Consider the following 20,519-nt stretch of genomic DNA (forward strand, 5'->3'; position numbering starts at 1 on the left):
TTTTATTTTGTATGCCGCAAATTGCTCTTGTCCAGTGCGTAATTTAAATTGAGCTGCATCCAGGTGTTTATAGCCGACAACAATTGCGTTGTAGTTGAAGGCAGTGTGAATTTTTCTCAGTGGGGCACTATGGTGTTCAGTGGGGGAGAGGATGTGGCACTATGGCCAGAGCCGCCGAATTTGGAACTGGGGAGCCAGATTCAGCCTTAATAGCCAGTCAACCAGACCAATCTCCTGAGGGAGCACAATCCCATGCTAGACCTTAGAAGGCTTCGCAAGACCTTAGAAGCCCTGGTGTCTTAGCACCAGCAGGTGGACCCTAGCAAGACAAGTTTAAGTTAACCTTCAAGGCTTGTCCACCACAATCTATATTGAAGTTCACCTCCAGTCTTGCGGGTAGGCCTATGAAGCAGCACACCATAGAGTGACAGTGACTCTGTCACTGAGGACCTAGGACCCTTGAGAAGGGCCAGCTCTAGGGCGGTGCGACTGGTGTGAACGCACCGGGTGCTGACTTTGGGTGGAGGCATCATTTTTGTAAGTATTCTATGGTTTTAAAAGCTCTTGCTGCCTCCTTCCTGGCCTCCAGCAATTTTCAGCAACAATAAAAATGCCATGATGAATCTGGTGATTAATGTTCTTCCTAGAGAGAGATCAGAGTTTTGTCTAGTGGAAGTTTAGACTCATGGAAAGGTACCTCAGCGGGTAAATGTGCCTGCTGCAAAGAACATGTACCATGCAGATCACAAAGTGCACATAATATAAATAGGTCATTGGGCTACTGCTTTTTTCAGAGAGATCCTTTTGTTACTTGCAATTTATAAGTTAAAATCCTAACATAGAACAGTGAACTATTAACTGTGATCTAAGAGCTGCATACAAGCTGCAAGGTATAAATTAGAGTGTTATGTTTTCCCCCCGTCTTTGATTATCCTAATGTTGCAAAGAGTGTTCTTTTAAATAGAAAACAATTCTGATTATTAAAGAGAACCCCCAACCTTGGTATTACTTTTTAAATTATGAGTTTGTGTTTCTCCAGACCAATCACTATTATAGCCTTATAGCCCACAGTAGCGGGCTATACCGGCTATTAAAGTCCTGCTGCATCGTTAAAGACCCGAGCCGAAGGCGAGGGGCTTTGATAAAGCAGCGGGACTTTAATAGCCGGTATAGCCCTGCTACGAAGGGCTAGAAGACTATTGGAACATTCTGCCACTAGAGGGCAGAAAGTTCTAAGAAATAAAACAAAGCCTTCAGGGAGCGCAAGGGGATTCAAATCCCCTCAGGCTCCTTGAAGCCTTTGTTCACAGCCAGAGATGTGAACAAAGAAGCATTGGAATGTTGGAGTTCCGGGCTTATACCAACCATTATAAGCCCGGAGCACGCCATTGTTTTCAATGGAGCTTCCAACATTCCAATGTTCTAGTAAACTATACAGCCTACTAGTATGGTTGTCATGTGACTCCTGCACCTTGTAGTCCTTAGTTTTATGTAACATTTTCTATACAGTGATTTACACACATATTGATTGTGTAATGTGTGTGATGTAAAGTGCTCTGACACCCTACAATGGTATGAGTGGCACTGTAAATCAAATTAAATGCAACGGAGAGAGAGTGTGGTTATGGAGACTTGAGGTGCACTGTTAAAGGGTGGTAGTGAGGGAATCCGTGGCGGAGGTGGTCATTGGGGGGCACCAACAAACATTAATGCACAGGGCGCCGCCAGTGCTAATACCGGCCCTGCCCTTGAGGCCAGTCTGCCTCACCAATTGGTACCTCCATTGGCCTTATTTCAGCAGTAGTAGCTGCAACTCACCAGGGATTGGCAATGCAGTAGTTGCACTAAACTAAGTTCGCAAACTTCACAATCTCACTGCTTCATGCACAAGCACTTTTAACATGTGCAGCCTGCTGTGGGGCCACTGGAATTAATTATGCAGCAAAGGAGAACAAAATTATGCCACAGTGATGATTAAATTGTGCATTAAAAAAGGCTGCAGCGTAATGCAGTATATTTTCTGATATTTTATTATTTTGACGTGTACCCACGCTAACCGTCTCTGGAAAGATTTTGCCTTATTAGTGCCAATGTAACATACAAATGCAGCAGTGAGAAAGGCGATCAGTCAACTTTTGCAATAGGCCATCCACTCCGCAGCAACGCAAGTCACATTTTATTATTAACATTGAATATGTTTGAGCTACAAACAATGTATTAGTTTAAATGGTCAGATCATGCAGCAGATCTTATGGCAGAGCCATAATTATATAGAAAACATTTGCAAACTAGGATATTTTGCTATTGATGTTTGAACTGATGTTGTGGAAAAAGGGAGAAGTGCTGATAACATAAAACTCCATGGCTCGGAGACAAATGGCTTAGGCTTCCACATTTTGTCATATTTAGGACATTCTGTGATTAGAAGCATATGCCACTTTGTGAATGTATTTTAATGTCAATAACTCATAACCTTAAATAATCATGTGTATCCATTGGTTGATTAAACTGGGCAGTGAAATGCCAAACAAATACTAAAAATTGGGATATTTGCGCATTCTGGCCACACCTCTGGCTCCGCCCACTGGTCCAAACCTTGGGTTATTCCCGCCCTCTGATTCTCCGCCCACAGTTCCCCTACTTTTTTTCCCCCACTTCGACCACTGGCTGGGGGATAGGTCCAGCTCTTCTTTGAAAAAAGAAAGGGAGGGTGGTGCTGCTACAGGCAGGTGGGGGGGTAGGCTCCTGGAAGGGGGCGTCAGCTCTGGAGGGGGGGGCTGTAGGGCAGTACTGAGCTGTGAGGCTCTGAAAGTTGAGGAGGATGAAGATTAAATGGACGGCCAGAAACAGCAGTAGGAGGGCAGTGTTGGTGTTGGACAGTGGCCGGATATGGAGGAGAAAAGGAAGGCTTAACAGTGGGTGGAGTTATTGATAGCGATTCTATTAGTGAGGCGGGAGTAAGTTACTTGTAACGGATTAAATAAGGTTAATTTTTAGACATATGGCCTGTTCTAATTAAAGCAGGCTTACTTACTATAAGAGAGTCTTGCGCCGTGTTGCCCGATACTTCAGCTTGAGACATGTAAATGATAGTAATGCACTTGCACATCCTTCAGTGGTCATAATAGGTTGAGCTTGCTCTGCGAGGCATGCTGTATTGAGGTGGGGACTTGAAGCTCCGCCCACTCTGCCCACATTTTTCATTGGCTTGTGCCATTGTCCACTGTAAACTGTGGCTGTTCATTGGTGAAAAAGCTTAGTAGTCCCTCCTTAGTACAGCCTTGTCTCGTTGTAACCTCCCATGAGGACAACCCTTGTTACGTGTGTTGTTGCTCAGTAGGCTTTAATAACAGCCTCCAAGAACTATTTTCTCAAATAGCTTTGTCCTGCCTGCTATTGCAGAAGGACACGATCTCCCCTAACGCTTTTTTAAAAAATTAGCACGCAATTGCAATGCAATCGGACTCGCATTAGTGAGAGTTCAAGCTATTGGCATTGTAAATGACAATGCCTTTTGCTTATCTGTTTTAAACAGATAAATACAAGGCATTGTCAGTTACAATGCCAATAGCTCAAACTCTCATAAATGCGAGAGCTATTGCATTGCAAATGCTTGTTTCAAGGTACAAATTGGCCAGTTAAGCCTAGATTTGGGACTGGGTGTCACCAGAGGAGGCTACATGTCTGTGGAGGGTGGACCGTGCTGAAATGGTTCTCTGTTTACTGCTGCTTTGACATTCGTATGTTTAGCCCAACAGCAGAGCCCAAGAACCACTGGCCTGGGGAGCTGACACCCGCACCGGGCAAGCTTCCATTCTGGAAGGAACACATGATAAGTACGACTATAATGACAGTTACCACATTAATAGAGGTTCCTACTCACCGTTTGATGACTCTTGTCGCAGTAGCGCAGTCCGAAGTAATCGATCTCCGCGAGGTTGAGGTGACGGAAGACGTAGTCCAGGACAACCGAGCCTTTGGTCGACTTCTGTGGGAAAGAATGCAGAGAGGCCTTTCAGAAGGAGGGACTCGGCTTTGCGCTGCCTGCTCGCCGCGTTCAAGCATTTACTGCTGCTTTGTCTGGCGCAGGGGACGCTTTTATTGATCGGGAAAGGTTACTTGTGAGCCACCAAGAAACTATGCATTGAGAGCGCGCAGCTGCCGGCGGTGTACAAACCTATCCGCCACCATGGGTTGGGACAGTGGCCTCTCTGGAGACATGTTCTACATATGGGACTGCGGCCACTGAGTCTGCGCGCCTGGGGGTACTAAACCAATAGGAAAACACGGGCACCACAAGATTCTTTTAGCAGCAGCATCATTAAAGTTATAAACCTCTTGGCAACAATATAGAGAAATGCAAACAAAACACGGATGGTAGGAGATCGAGTAGAGTAGACTCATTCCGAACCAATATTTAAACTATTGATACCCAGAGGAGGGTGGATACAGAGGGGCAGAACCCAGGCGGCTTTGTCTCATTCATTCTAGTGGGAGCAGCCAAACTGACAAAGAAACAGGCGTGCTGCTAATCTAGACACGTGCACTTTCACACTTTTCAGTTATCACAATTGTTAGTACACGTGCCAAATTATTTCCTCTGTAACGCATATTTTCTAAGAAGGCTGTGAATCTTGAAGCTAAAAAGACTATTAACGCTTGTTGCAAAGCTGTACTGTAAGGCCATAGGGAAGTAAAGTTGTAAAAAGCTGGGAATATGTCTCAAGAAAGGTCGGGGTTCACCAAACCAAATGTGTGGCGTTGCACAGTGATACACAGGGCCCAATTCTCAAATCGATTTGCCCACCTAAATTCAACCTACGCTAGCAAATGGCCTGGTTCTCAAGACCAAATCCATTCCTAGGATCACAGAACATAGATTTCAACGTGCAACTGATTCGCTGGCACATTCTTGTATCTGTGAGTAAAACTTTACCAAGGGTTGGGAGTGGCCTTTCCAGGGTGTTAATGTCAAGGGAGGTTTTGCACAACCACAAATTTCCCAGCTCATTCCACCTCTAGATATGTTCAGCTATTTACTCCTGCAAAGAACAAGTGTAAATCCATGTTCACAGTCAGAGTGAGGAGGGATCTCCCCCACGGTTGTGGTGGAGCAGGGGTAAGGGCTTCTCTCTGAGAAAAAAAAGAAAGATTTTGTAGTGCAGTTGTTGCACCATATAGGCTCATAGTTCTTCTGCCTTGGGCTGTACCAGTAGTTAAAAGCTCTCTCCCAAATTATAGGCTCGAACCACAGACAAAGGCCTATAACAAAGGAGAGGGTCTTTAAAAACTGGCATAACTCAAGGTAGGAGGGTCAAGGCTATTAAATTATTCAACCAATTTGAGGTAGAATGTTCTAAATTACAACTGGAGAAACAGAAAGGCAAATTTTGGAAAACTGGAGCAGAAGGCCTATACAGCCCACCATTGGCCCTAAGTAACTGCACTGCCTTCAGTGGAGCTCTCAGCATTTCAGTTTTCTAATATGTGTTAAATTTACTCATGAAGGTACGTTGTGAGGTGTAGGCATGCAGAAATACTTGAAAATGTCTCATCACCCCAGGCTTTCTCCTTGATTAATTTGTGAAATTCAAAAGTCAGATATATAATCCAACTGTATGAGTACATTCCCTACTTTTTACTGTGAATGAGGCCCACTGAGGCTTACAAGTTGACTGTCCGGCCACCCTTCACGATTTCTTCAGTCCGTTCTTATTTTTCACTTGCTTCCCTTCCAGGTACTCTGCATCATGGCTGAGAAAAGTGGTGAAGAGTTTCTGCACAATCCCCACCCTGCACTCCTATCACTGGGCTAGCTCCTGGAACAGGTGGTAATATAATAGCGGTCTACATGTTGACAGCTTGTGAAATGTTGCTCTCTGTATATCAGTAGCTCCCTAGCCACCAATTTCGGCCATGGTTTCTGCTTAAAGGTACTGCACTTGACACGCTTTGCACACAGATGTCAACGAATGAAGTATGTGCAACCAATACCCAAATGAATTCGGTAGAAACCGATAACATTTCTTTAGAAAAGCAGACACCGAACAGGCTTATTTCTCAAAGACACAACACGTCCACAGATTGCCATCATCACGTGAGGTTAAACGACACAGACTAAAAATATTTAGTAGAAATTTATAATTTCAGTGCAAACCGAGTTCCACATTAACAGAAGACTAAAAAATGAATAGACACACACATCCTTCCCGCTGCATGTGTGGCATGTGAGAGCAAACTACTGCCTGTGTTAGGATGATTACTGAAGCAGACAGTTTTGATGGCCTCCCATGGCTACTGGTCAATTGTGCCACTGAATTTCCGTCTTTGAGCAGCCGATGAACCGAACCATTGCTGTGTCTCATTGTCTACAGTCTTCTCTGGTTCATGAAACCACACACAGCCAGCCAACATAATATGAGTCAGTACCCGCCAGTCACAGAATCTCTCAAAACACAGCAGTGGATCAAGACAGCCTTGGCTGAATTTTGATAAATGACTGCCAATGCATGCTCTTTACACAAGAGGCTTTACAATAAAGCCTGGATCAACCATTTCCGCGGTTAGCCACACCAATAGGCAGCCCACAGCCGAAAACCAGCCATAATGAAAGCAGGACCCAGTGAGAAAAGGCAGGGTCATGCATCCACAACCAGAGCATTCAAAAGCTGTTGAAAATCCTTCCGCCTTTGCTCGCAGTGGGTGATCTGTGGAGAAAATGTACTAGGCTTCTGTAGTAACTCATGCGTTGAACACCAGCTTTTGTAATAAGAATGTTTATTTGTCACAACTACATCTGGAGGAGCTGCCAAGAAGTGCCCTTGCATCCGCATCCATTCACAGCCACTGTCCCGGTCTTCAAAAGGTAATATTCGATAAACAATGATGTAATATCATTCTGCTTAGAACACCACATTACATTTCTCCTTAGCAAAACAAAACTGGAAAAAAACATAAGATTGCTGTAACAAAAATATAAACAAAACAATGCAACCAAAACCTACAAACCAAACAACTAACACTAAATAAAACACAGCATAATGAATTCAGTAATTAAAAATATTACAACATAAAGTTAATGAATACTTATACAATTATAAGCTTATCTACATTTCCATGGAAGGCATTTTATCTGTGTGCTCCTGCTTACAGAAACAAGACTGTTGCCCTGTTCCTGTTTATATTGAAGACCAGACAAACTAACTCATTTAGTAACATCCTCTTAGACATTGTGAGAATAATGCCTCACTACTCTTACAGCATCCCACCAATTATTACCATTGAGCGTAACCACACTACCACACCCTTTGTCAATAACCACGGGTTCTCCAAACTTCTCTTCATCCTTTTTCACACAACCACTTTCCTGATGTATACTACATCACCAACATTGAACACACATGGGCGTACAGTCTTCCTTTTCTCAAAATACATATTTTGAGCTCTGACCACATTGTTTCTAACAGTGGCACCCGTTTTCCCAAAATTTCTACCAACTAGAATCTAGTCATCAAGCTAGGGCACACTTTGGTGCTTGGTTTGCAACATTTTAATAATTCGAATGGGGAACATTTAATGGTAGAATGTGGCCTGGTGCTGATAAAACCATAACACAGAACGCAGGCATCATTACACATCTGTTTGAAATAGCCCATTGCACACATTGAACCAAACCACAATACATCCTTTCAACCAGATTATTACTTTGTGGATGATACAGAGAGCTTCTCAAATCGTTGACACCACGAGACTTTAGAAAATGTTGAACTGGATCCAATAGTCCTAAACAGAAAACTGTGGAAAACTTCACATAAGAAAATATCTTTAAGAAAATCTACCACATCTTAGAATTTGGTTCAGCAATAAATCTGACCTCCGGCAACTTTGAGAAAAAAATCAACCAAGACCAACACAAAGTTTGAATGTGAAAGTAAAGAATTACATGGCCCCACAAAATCAAGACTAATTGTTTCCCAATCTCTTGATGAGTACTCTATAGAATGTAAAGGTGGAGAATACCAGCGCCTTGAGACCCTTACGGGTGAGTAGTTGCACTTTACAAGCCATTGATTGATTGATTGACCTTTAAAATTCTTCTCAGCACTACACCAATCATGCATGCACTGACTGATCTTACATCAACTTCCTTATCCATTGAAGGCTACCAAAAAGTTTGTCCAAGACGATGTCCAGTAAAAGTGTGCCCTAAATGCCCCTCATGAGCAGTCTTAATAAGTCTACATCATAGGCCAACAGGAAGAACTACTTGCTTACCACAAACTAGAATACCATCCTCCACTCATAACTCAGAATTAACTTTTTTCAAAGGTCAAACCTCAGCAACATAAGATAACATTTGTTTCATCACCTCATCCACACTAACTACTCTCCCACATTCTTCTGAAGAAACAGCACACATCTCTTCAAGATCAATAGATGCATTCAAACAGAGCTCGTTGTCCTCAACACTTACATCATTATCATCATCGTTTCCCACAACAGAAGGAAATCTTGACAAGTAAGCTGCCCATACATTCTTAACCCGTTTGGATGTGAAAAACTTTTAAAAATATATTGGGGTCATTTGGTGGATAATCAAGCAATTCTCAGTGTTTGATCTTTAATCTTCTCACCACTCAATATGGTTAACAAAGTTTTGTGATCAGTCTTGTCAATAAATTTCATACCCCATACATAAGGATGACATTTTTGAATAGCCCACCAACAAGCCAGCAATTCTTTCTCAATTGGGGAAAAATAAATCTCATTCTCCCCAATCACTCTAGATACATATCCAACGTGAACTCATTACAACCACCCCCTTGTGTGAGTGCAGTACCCAAACTAATGTTGCTAGACAGTGGCTTAATAAAATTTGAGGGGTGTCCCGGCCAAAGACAATGAGGGGGACCCACAGGCGCCAGATACAGTCAGAAGCTCTCAGTCCAGGGGCCCACCACTCATGCAGTGCCGAGGGGGTGCCCCACACCATGGAGGCTGCGGGGGCTACTGTTACGCCACTGTTGCTAGCGTCAACAGTGATGCAACACTGCAGTCTCGGATCAAAAGGTTTCAACTCCTTTGAGCTAGCAAGGTGGGTTTTGGTTCACTCAAAAGTCTTCTCACACATGTCACTCAATTAAATTTTTTTATTTTTCTTAAGCAAAACAGACAACGATTTAGCATGGTAGCATAATTATAAATAAAAGAAGCATACTATTCGTATGAACCCAAAAAGGACTTAAGACCACTTTTATCAGTTGGTGCCGGAGCATTAATGATTGCCTTGACCAAACCTGGCCTTTGTTCATTTTGATCTCCCCACATAACATGTACCAAATATTCCATCTCTGTTCTACAAAATTCACATTTCTCTTTTTAAAAGCAACTCCCGTCCTCCCGCTCGATGAACAGAATTTGATCCAAATATCAGCACATCATCCATCCCAACAGCTGCCACCCCTTTAACATCCTTCAAAAGACTGACCATGAACCTCTGAAAAACAGAGGCAGCAGATGCAGCACTGAAAGGTATCCAGTGTTGAAACCAATAAAGTGAAATGGCTTGACTCTGGCTCTAAAACAACTTGATGATGAGCCGAAGCTAAATCGAAATTATAAAACCATTTGGGGTCTCCAATTAAAGCCAACAACTCAGAAATGTTAGGTAGGGGATGTGATTCAATTCAAATTGTCTTACCTAGCCTTCTAAGATCAACACACACCCTAAGCTCCCCATTGCGTCTACGTGCTCCTACCAATAAAGACAACCAAATCAACGACTCAAGAGGCTCAATAATCACCTTGTTACACAATACATCTACTTCTTTCTCTAAATCCTCTTTAACAAAAAAGACACATTACATAACTTGTGTTTGTGTGAACCACTCCCTCTTTTACCTTAACATTATGCTGAAAATCTTTAATAGTTCAGACAGTGTTAGAAACAAACTAAAGAAGAATTCGTAATCACCTCCTCACCTACATCATTCATGTTCGGAAAATCTTGGTCTTTGGTACCAGGACTCAACGCCATGTGAAACACACCCTGGTGGAACCCACCTAACATACAAAGTCCTTTACCTGTCACATAAATCTTTCCAAAGATTTTTCTTCCTCTGAAAACCAAAATATCTTTAAGAAACTGACAACACTATTCTCCTTCCTTCATATGAAACGGGCACGATCAGGAGATTTTAACTCACTACCTGGCCAACTCTCCTCCAACATCTCCTGCGTAATCATAGTAACTCTGGCTCACGAATCAACCAACTATTTCAAGATGGTGCCTCTAACTTGAACCTCAGTGTAAGGATCAACACAATCACTAGGATCACCGGATACAACATCGCCGTCCTTGACAACAAGCACCATGTCCTGAAGTTCCTCTTGCATCTTAAGGAAACCAGAGTCACCTTCTTCAGAGGATTGATCAACTTTTTGCCTTGCTTCTTTTACCCATGGAAAGACGTTCGCAAAATGACCAACTCCTAAATGTTATGTATTTGGCTGGACATCCCTTCTGTCCTTTAACATGAGCAAGATTACCGCACCTGAAACACGTATTGGGTAAATTGAAAAATGATCTGCCAGCTTTATTACTTTCTTTAGAACATTTGACCTCCATAACACTTTTGTTTTCATTGGAATGTATAACCTTAACAGCATCATGACATATGTCGTTCAATTCCTTTACAGATATTTGGGCAGACTCAATACTTTTAGCGGTTCTAATTGTTTCTTCCATTGAGTAATTTCTCATAGACAACAGTTTTGTTGAATTTGTTTCTTTACACATTGAAAACAAACACTGATCACGCACCAACTGGTCCATAACATTTTCAAATTGTCAATGAACAATGAGATGCCTAAATGCAGAGACTTAAGTCTACATTTTCTCTTTTAAGTTGATCCTTTTAAAGAATTTGTGACGCAAAATGACCAGAATTGCTGCACAGCAAATATGAGTTTAAGTTTTACAAAAACTTCCATGTACTCATCCAAATTCTCTCCTTCACCCAAACAATCTAATGAAAGTGTTTAAAAACAGATCTACCCTTGAAACCTAAAGGGTGCAGCAGAAGAATTTTTTTTCAATCAGGTCTATATCTCGAAACACCTATTGCCCCCACATATTTAAGGGACGCATCAAACCAATTCATCCAAGATATTGGCAGATCGCCTGGTGTTTCCAAAAATTACAATGGATGAATTACAGTTTGCAGAGCAACTTTTTTTGTTAAACTTTTTGTTTTCAATAAACACTAGACGATGTCGACCCAAAACAACATAACCATATAATGTGGGTATTACTGCTGAATAAACTGCGTAACTCTTATTTAACTATTAGATAAGCAAAAACACGTGAATAATTTTGTTGTGAAATTTCTCTAGAAATAGTGTGGAATCTCTGTTGAAAGAATGATATATCACTAGATAATCCGCTAAAATGAAGCAGCTCAGATAGCAAGTAGGCACATCACTGAAGACGCAGATAATATTATGCACCTAGCCGATGAAATGCAAGGATAACTCAAAAGTGTGTCCATCACTGAAGAAGAAGAGGGGAAAGTCTGCCATGAAGAGCTTTTCCCAAAAAATAACCAAAGTTTGACAGGTGTATAATGTATAAACCAAGCATATACACAGTGCCCCAATTCATGATGGCAACCGACAGACATGTCACACACCATGCCTCAGCTTAGAATCCATGACGACGGGTGCATGTTTATACTCCTGAAACTGACGAAAGCAACCTGAGATCAGATGCGCATGCTCCAATTCAGCTTGTGCCAGCGCCGCGTCTCACGCATTTAACAAAATGCGGGCCAAGCAGCCAGCAGCACTTCCCAAATATTCGTGACCAAACTTATCCTCAGCATAGTACCTTTAAGCGGACGTTCATATGCTTAAGAATGGTTTCTCTTTAAGAAATGTAGCCTCGCCAACCTGAATCAGCCTGTGTGGATACTGCTGAAAGCTGGCAGCTCCACAATCTTCGCCAAAACATGATGTACTAACTCATGCGTTAAACACCCGATTTTGTAACAAGAATATTAATTTTTTTGCAACTACATCTGGAGGAGCTGCCAAGGAGTGTCCCTGTATCGGCTCATATCCACAGCCAACTGTCCCAGTCTTCAAAATTCAACATTCTATAAACATTGATGTAAACTTATTCTACTTAGAACACTACAGCTTCATTTTATCAACTAAGCTTACACGAAGTCTGCAACCCAAGCAGGATAGTGTAAATCTGTAAGAAACTAAGTACAGCTGAAAATGGTAGTGAGTGTACCATGCCTTCTTGGAAATGCATCTACTGTATCATCAAAACACATCACAATGTCTTTCAGTGTTAAGTTTCCTAATTTAAGTGGATATAGGATGTGTCACCATGTGTTTCCCTATATGGGCAAGCCCTCACACTCTCCCGGCCCATCTACTGCTGCTGTGTAAGGGTAATGAATGTAAACAGCCTTATTACTTCTGCAAAGTACACAGTGACCTCTGTTTACACACAGCACACAGGAAAGGCGGCCCAGGAAGTCGGTGGGCTCTTTGAGAGGCGCTTCAACTAGTTGAATGAATTGGGTTGTAGTTGATAGAAGGGGATTTGTGTATTACTCATAGACAGGCAGACACAATACAGAGCTTAGGTGTGCCTGGATGGGCCATCACTGGCAGGGTGGAAGGGCGGAGGTGCTCACAGCTCTACTTACACTTGAATAGGCTGTGTCCTGCCTCCACACAAAGGGATGCATATCCTTTGTAGTTAGTCTAGAGCCACAACAGGAAATGCAGGATGCCTGGGGACTTCAAAGGGAAACCTCTAGAAGCTTCTCCCCACTTCAAAGGCACAACTGGGTATAAATACTGGACCTCAGACACCAACCTTTCAATACAATTCTGGACCTGTGGATACTCTGCCAGGAAGGAGGACTTCTGTGCTGCTGAAAGGACTACCACTCTGCTGGACTGCTTCTCTGAAGGAACTGCTGCCCTGCTGCATTGACCTGCTGCCTGCTTCCCTCTTGCCTGGGTCAGAAAAACTGGACCTGTATCTGTTGAACATAGGACCCCCTCCTAACTTGAGCCTCAGGGACAGAAGGCTTCAATAACCTCAACCCCAGAGTCTGGACTCTGCCATCTGTGAGTCCACCATGCCAAGTGGTGCCACCCCAGCCCTTGGAAATGGCCCATTAGAGGTTCTGCCAGTCTTTGTGGATCCAGAGGAACCAACGAGTCTTCTCTGCTGTGCGGCGCAACCCCAAGCAGACCGATGCATCGCCGCTGCTGCGTGCATCTCCACCGGTGCAAACACCAGCATCGTTTAGCAGCCCGCCCCCTCACTAGAGGTGCCGTTGGGTGACGCATTCTAAGTGCAGGCACCCGCATCCCTCGTAGATGGCAGCCTTGATGACGGCGCCAGACTCTGCATTACATCCTAGCAGCTCCTCGGAACAGACGTATCGCTGGACTGCTCCTCTGAAGGAACTGCTGCCCTGCTGCACTGACCTGCTCCCTGCTTCCCTCTTGCCTGGGTGCGAAAGACTGGACCTGCATCTGTTGAAGGCTCCAACAACCTCGACCCCAGCATATGGACTTTGCCATCTGTGAGTCTACCCTGCCAAGTGGTGCCACCCCAGCTCTTGGAAGTGGACCTAAGATGTTCAGTCAGTCTCTGTGGATCCAGAGGAACCAATGCATCTTCTCTGATGTGCGGTGCAACCCCAAGCAGAACTGGAGCATCGCCGCTGCTGCGTGCATCTCCACCGTTGCAAAGACCAGCATCGTTTAGCAGCACCCCACCTCACTGGAAGTGCTGTTGTGTGACGCATTCTCATCTCAGGGCCTTGCATCTCTTGTAGATGGCAGCCTTGATGACGGTGCCAGACTCCGCATTGCAGCCTAGCAGCTCCTCGGAAGGAACGCATCGCCCCAGATGCACAAAGTATCCTCAACTCCAGACTTCGCATCACAAGCCCTCGTTGACAGGACCCTCAAGGACCTCATATCGCAGCCTTGTTGCATCCGGAACCAAAACATCTCTTTAGCAGCGCGACGCATCTTCGACACGGACCCTCGCAATGCTCTGCAAACCTGGATTTAAGGTACTCTGCTCAGCTGGCCTATCTGGGTCCCTGCATCTGGCCCACGCTCAATCGCGGTTGGCCTAAACTTCTGACTTTGTTCCAGTCCTGCACAAATAGATATCCACAGGTGGCACTTTCTGCTTTTTGGCACTATTGAAATCTTTAAACACGCTGATTGGATTTTTGTTTTGGTCTTGTTCTATTTATTAACTAATAACTCTATTTTTCTAAATTGGTGTGGGATCCTATTTGTGTGTTGTTGTTCACTTTATTACTGTTTGATTTGTTGCACAAATACTTTACACATTGCTTCGAACTTACACCTGGCTGCCTTGTGCCAAGCTGCCAGAGGGTTCAGCACAGATTAATTTAGTGTTGGCGTGTGCCCCACCGTGATAAGGATTGTGGTTGCTGCTTGACCAGGGCTCCCACCCCAGTCAGTCAACAACCCATTTTCTCACACAGACCCATTTGCCCTGTCCTTTTAACCACCTGTTGGGTCATCTAGAGACCATCGTTTTTGGTTTTACTTTGACAGTACAAACATTTGCAGTTTTTTTAGCTTTATATGCAATGTTGGGTGTGCTGTATCAAATTATTTTTCCCCTTTCAAATCATGTGATGTGCATAGCGGATGGTTTTGCAAGGGTGAAAAAGTGACATGTAATGTATAAAAGTGTCACTGTGAGTTGCAAATGTCTTGTACATCGCAAGAAAAAAATGGGATGCAATGTGACATCTCCCTTTTCATTCGATTCACAAATACATTTTTCATTTGTTTGCAACTGCTCAGGTGATCCAGAACACTGAAAGTCTACAGATTTTGTACATTTGCAAACTGGATGCTGTCCATGAAAGACAACCCACTGTGTAAGTTGTAGGTAAGGGCATCGGGAGGAGTAGAGAGACATCCCACGAATCGAGGCATGCCCCCAGATGTCCCTTTTACAGTGTTCGCTTTGTTTTGGCATTGTAACCCTGGTACTACAGGAGTTGCAATACTGGCACTTTGTGAATGTGAATGCAGCAAATGTAAGTCTGAAGTACCTTACAGTCTCTTGCAGGCTTCCATCTCTGCATTCATAGCTATTTGCAATCATGTGCAGAATGCATCTTGCCCCAGTAATATTAATGAGGAGTGACTTCCATGAATGCTTGTGAATTTCTACTTCATGTTTTGCTGATTGATACATCTGGCACAATCTAAGATTTGTGCAGGTCACTCCACAGGCACTGCACAAGAACAACACTGTAATTGAACCAAGCCAACGATGCAGCAATGATTCTTATGGCCATCACGTGTGTATGTAGACCTCTCAAGAGTGCCCACTTCTGAACAAGGTTTATCGCCCAATGACTTTCTCGCACCTCTCAAACAATACTACATTCAAACAAATCCCACCTGGCTTGTTCTTTCTGTTTTTTTAAAAGGGTGAGAGTGCCCTTGCCCTTAAGATGAGGCACACAAGATGGCATCTTCTGGCGGTCATGCGGGAGCCCAAACCTGAACGACCTCAGCTGGCTTCCCGTCCGGTGACACCTCCCTGTGCTGGCACAGGAGCTAGCATTCTCTCTTTGGCCTGCGTTGACTGCTGGTGGGTTTCTGCAGGACTGTGCCTCCCGGCTCTCCAAGACACGGCATAGGTAGCTGGAGGTGGTGCAGCCAAAAGCTCCAGGGGCTTTGGTATTCTCGGAAATAGACATTTTCGAAGTAAGGTGGCATACTTGTGCTATGGTCCTCGGGAACTGAGGGATCCGGAGACACCAAATTAAATGTAGAGCCACAGAGTCCATTCTTTCTGTGTCACTCTCCTGGGAACTGGACTGAAGGCCCCCCTGGAGACAAGAGCAATTTGGGGGTGGGGTGGGCACACTTGTCCCCTCCCATTCTTTAAGTATCTGTGCTAACACCCAGGGGACTTTGGCCTTTTCTGGGGGTATCTTAATCCTCCGGGAGGGGGGCACTACTTGTGTCTCAGCTGGGCTCGGTCCCCCACGGGACCAAACTTGTTCTTTATTTTCCTCTGGCCTTATAGGGCAGATTTCGATGACCTTTCTGTTGTTTTACTCCAGGTGGCCAGCTCTAGCCACCAAGACAGTGGCCGTTTCTCTTAAGGGGTAGAAGTGCATTAACCCATTGCTTTGATCCACAACCCACTTGGAAATCAAAATATAATATCCTTAAATGTGAGTTCTAATTTTTGGTGCATTTAAAAATTTGCGTTTGGTAGGGCTTCATACTGAGGCAAGGTTGGGCTGGCTAAAATAAACTGTTTAGGAAATCCCATCACAAAGGGAGCGGGTGTGACTGTTGCCACGGAGAGCTGCAGCGCTCTGTACTTAAAGTGCTCATGACAGACTGACTGGTCTCTGGACTCGGCCAGCCTGACATGCGTATTTCAGACTTCTCAGTTCTAAATCCTCTTTGCCTAGAAGGGAGGGGCTGGGCCAGCTAACACAGCCCTCCGTTTCTTCAGTGAGGCGCTACGTTGTCTTGAACACCCAATCCCGGCGCTGCTCTCATGCTATTTAATATTATAAATATCATAAGAGCTGCGTTGGCATTGGCACTTTGGCACCCAAGAACCTCCAAGCTCGGGTACAGAAGAGCCAGACGGCGGAGGGGCTGGAAGAACACACAGCATCGCCAATTTTGTTACCAATTTATTTTCTTCCTTCAGGCAGTATGCACGAAGACCCGGTCTACAGTATTCCATGCTGACAGCGCAGGTGTACGAGTGCCTGTCGTCCCGAGAACGTGTGCAGGCTTTGTTGCTTTTCTTCTAATGCTTCTACAAGGTGACACACACTGCAGACAAGTAAGGCGCCTGTGGTCGCCGAACCAGACAAGTGCACAGTGGTTTTATTTTGTCAGATTGAGTAGCGAGATGTGAGAGGAGTGTGTGCGCTGCAAATAATGAAACAGGAGCGGAGTTGGACGGCCCTTACAGAAACAAACAAACAGCGTGTGAAACCGGCACCGTGAGAAATGGCTTCTCAACGTGTTCGCATTTTTTCACTAATTGTTAAATGGAAAATTGATCTATTATAGGGCAATCTGATTTAGAATTGGGCATAAAGGAAGCAAAAATAATGTGCAACACCAATAACAAAATGTTTACAGCCGGCCTTGTTCCAGGCTTTCTTTCTTTACTCGGGGCATTTAGTGCCAAGAGAAAGATGGAAAAAAAAGTGCAGTGCTGAAGGAAAGGAGATGAGATAAAGTGCTCAGTTCAATTCAGAGACAAAGAGAGCCTTTCTGTATTTCAGTCTGGGTTGTGTGCATTTTGTTTCTGGTTCCAGCTGGCATTAATCTATGTGGTTAAGATTTGAAACGTACTGATTTTTTATAATTACACCAGATTTTGGTGTATTGTGGTACGGGGACACTACTCCCACAAGGCTTGCAACACTATTGTGTCATGATAGTGTACACACTATCATCTCATTTGACAGTCCCAGACACTAGTCACCATGGATTGGGACCCAAAACTACAATTCACTTCCCCATCGCCCATTTAAAGTCAATATAAACAAAAGAAGCTAATTTGAAATAATGTTGGTAGTGCCTTAGCAGAACTGTAAAATTCAAAGAAGCATTACAACATTACTGCCTTATTTGTGTGTAAAGTGCATCTGCATACATTTGCCTGCCTTATTAATGCCAGGACTATGTTATTTTTTTATTTTAGATTATCTGAAGCACTGCTGACTAAAAGCCATGAACTAGCTAGTTTTGTGTTGATCAGAAATTGCCTTTTGCCACAGTGGCCAGCTACTCGCTCACAGACGTCTGTAACCACACCTGAAACTGTCTTGTACTCTACCAGTGTATGGCATACTTTCAATAGCTACACTGGTATGCAATGAATGTGCAAGTGATAAAACATTATGCTATGCTTGTAGTAATTGGGTAAATATGACAAAATACTAAATGTTATCCATCATTTACTTAAGTTGTTTAATATAGCGATTATAATTTGCCTTCTTACCCCTTCAGAATCATGTTTTGGGATTAGGTTATTGTAAAGCCCAGCTGCATACATTTGCCTGCATAGTGAATGTGGAGACAGTGTCCTTTAGCCTGAAATCCCCTTGGGTCCTTTTGTGTCACTTGATGACAGTCGAAGGTGACTTTTATGCCTCACCACTTTCAAAAGTTACCAGCCACCACAGCACAAAGAGTATTTTCTTTAGACCTTATATTTTTCTACATGGAGCTTGGTTTCACTGCTCTTCTTCCAACGAGGGAAGAGCCCCAAACCTGTCCTCCTGCCCCTGAGCCTATCCTCTGTCTGTGCTCCTGGAACCTTCCTCCTTCAGCAGCACCTCAACAGTCTGCCAGCAGAGAAACCTGCATGCCACACTACCCAAGCACATGGGCTTTGCCTGTCTTGCAGAGTATGTTTGTGAGCAGCAGAGTCAGTAGCACCCACTTGATGGGGGTCACCAACGTTCAGGGCCAGTCCTCAGAAGGTCCAGGGGGATCCCCCAGGTCCCCTGGGAGTTCCACCCCTCTTCTGTCCCTCAGAAGCTTTAAGGGGGCCAGCACACCTGGCCTTCGGAAAACACACATAGTCTCTCTGTGTTAGCAAGAGTCTAAAAGTCCTTAAGTCCATCCTTGCAGTGGAGTCATGGGCCTCCTCCTTCCAGTTGAGCATTCCTCCGGCAGCGGCGCTCCCAGGTCCAGAAAATTCTCAAAAGTCTCTCCCTTGCGCAAGGGTTTTAAAGTGGCGATGGAAAGTTGTAGAAAGTTGGCACCTATGCCCATCCTAGAAGGGGCATATCATCACTCCACCCTTGCCCCAAACCTCCTGCACGTCATTCTTGAACATTCCAACATGGCGACTTGAAGTGGTCTGTTGAAGTGGTCTTCTCTGATGGCCTAAGCCCTCTCCTAACTGCTGCATCTCTTCATTCCAAGACGTCAAAGGGGAGCACATCCTGTGTTTGGCTCCAGAGGTCTGGTCTTTCCCCTTTGTTTCTGTGAGCTTAATCCTCCACAGACCATGTGCAGGGTGAAACATAATTTTCACATGTAGATTTTATCCGGACTCTTTCTTTCCTAGAAACAGGTCCAAGCACTGGAAAATGGCCCTATTGTGTGGAAAGGCCGTCGATCCTCCTTCTGGTCAACACAATAATTAACTTGGCCCAGTAGGGGAACATAAGCCAGAAATCTTATTAGAAGCAAAGTCAAGAGAATTATGACAAATCTGCAAGTGCCATAAGGAGAACAGTTATCACAAAAGTGTCTTTGGATCTGCACCCAGGACATATGTTTACCCTTGGATTGGTACATCATCTGTATCTGTAGGCCTAGGTATGAGGAAACCGTAGTTTGTGCACATTTTGTCCATAATGTATAATTTAGAGAAACACACAAGCATTTAGTAATTATTACAGATGTACACTATGAACAACCCACTCACTTTGGTCAGCATCAATCCATCAAAGCTCCCTAATGCATCAGGTGCCCGTGTGCAGATACCGGGCTGAGAGAGATAGTAGTCTTTGTGTGACCAGCCCAGGGCCTCCTACCCTAGCTGCGCAGCAACAGACCTTATCTTCAAAAACAAACATTGGTAGCTAGCACTCAGTCCATTTTCAAATTCCAGAAAAGGGTAGTACAAAAGCAAAAAAATCAAGGGGGTTAAATGGGTGGAACCCATTTGCTACACAGCCTAAAGTAAATCCTGGGAAGCTCAAGACTTACTCATAGGGACAAAAAGCTTTGCAAATAAGGTTCATGAGTAAGCCACATCTAAGTCTTGAGTAAGACCCAGCTACACCCATTCTTTGTGAAGCAGGTGTGTTGAGTATGCATGTTTCGATCCTTGAAATTCATGAGCAATTCAGACATACACCTACAATACAACATAACTACTCACAAAAAACCTTATGACTCCCGCTTGGGAAATCAGAAACAATTCACACCTAAACCAGAAGGAAGACTCAACTACTTACAGAAGAAACTTTATAAATTTGATCATGAATCACAATCTGTTAATAAAGGTAGTATGTGGCTGAAAAAAAATAATTTGGCTTTTGAAAAATGTAGTGAAGACTGTGGAAAACACCATAAATAGATGGAAGGATAGAGAAATATTGTGTGGTTAAAATCCATTGAGGGTTATTTATACTGTGCTTTCTTGTCATATTATAAGACATGAATTCTGCTAATTTCTTTAGGCTAGGCCATCTTTTGTGCTGTTCTTGGTAGATGAGTTGGTAGTCGAAGGAAGCTTAACATGTGCAACTGGCAAATTAATGCCAAATGAAGGTATCTTCCTATGCTTCTGCAAAGTCAGAACAGGACAAGATTATTTTTTAATGATGGCAATAGTAAACCTTTTCCAAACATATCCCAAAAGCTGAGTAAAATTGGCAAACATTGTTTAGAGGAGTTAAGGATTCTCCCGC

At 43.7% G+C, this 20,519-nt stretch overlaps 1 protein-coding gene across 4 annotated transcripts in view; it reads right to left on the bottom strand.

Moving 5' to 3' along the window:
- Window positions 1-20,519, bottom strand: part of EPB41L4A (erythrocyte membrane protein band 4.1 like 4A) — an 821,385-nt gene that overhangs the window by 660,079 nt on the left and 140,787 nt on the right. For all 4 annotated transcript variants that reach the window (XM_085632598.1, XM_085632596.1, XM_085632597.1 and 1 more), the window contains exon 2: window positions 3,884-3,988. In XM_085632598.1, coding sequence (XP_085488724.1) covers window positions 3,884-3,988 — 105 coding nt within the window. The remainder of the gene's footprint in view (window positions 1-3,883; window positions 3,989-20,519) is intronic.

This window comes from Triturus cristatus, chromosome 2_1 (assembly GCF_964204655.1).
Source record: "Triturus cristatus chromosome 2_1, aTriCri1.1, whole genome shotgun sequence".
Taxonomy (NCBI): domain Eukaryota; kingdom Metazoa; phylum Chordata; class Amphibia; order Caudata; family Salamandridae; genus Triturus; species Triturus cristatus.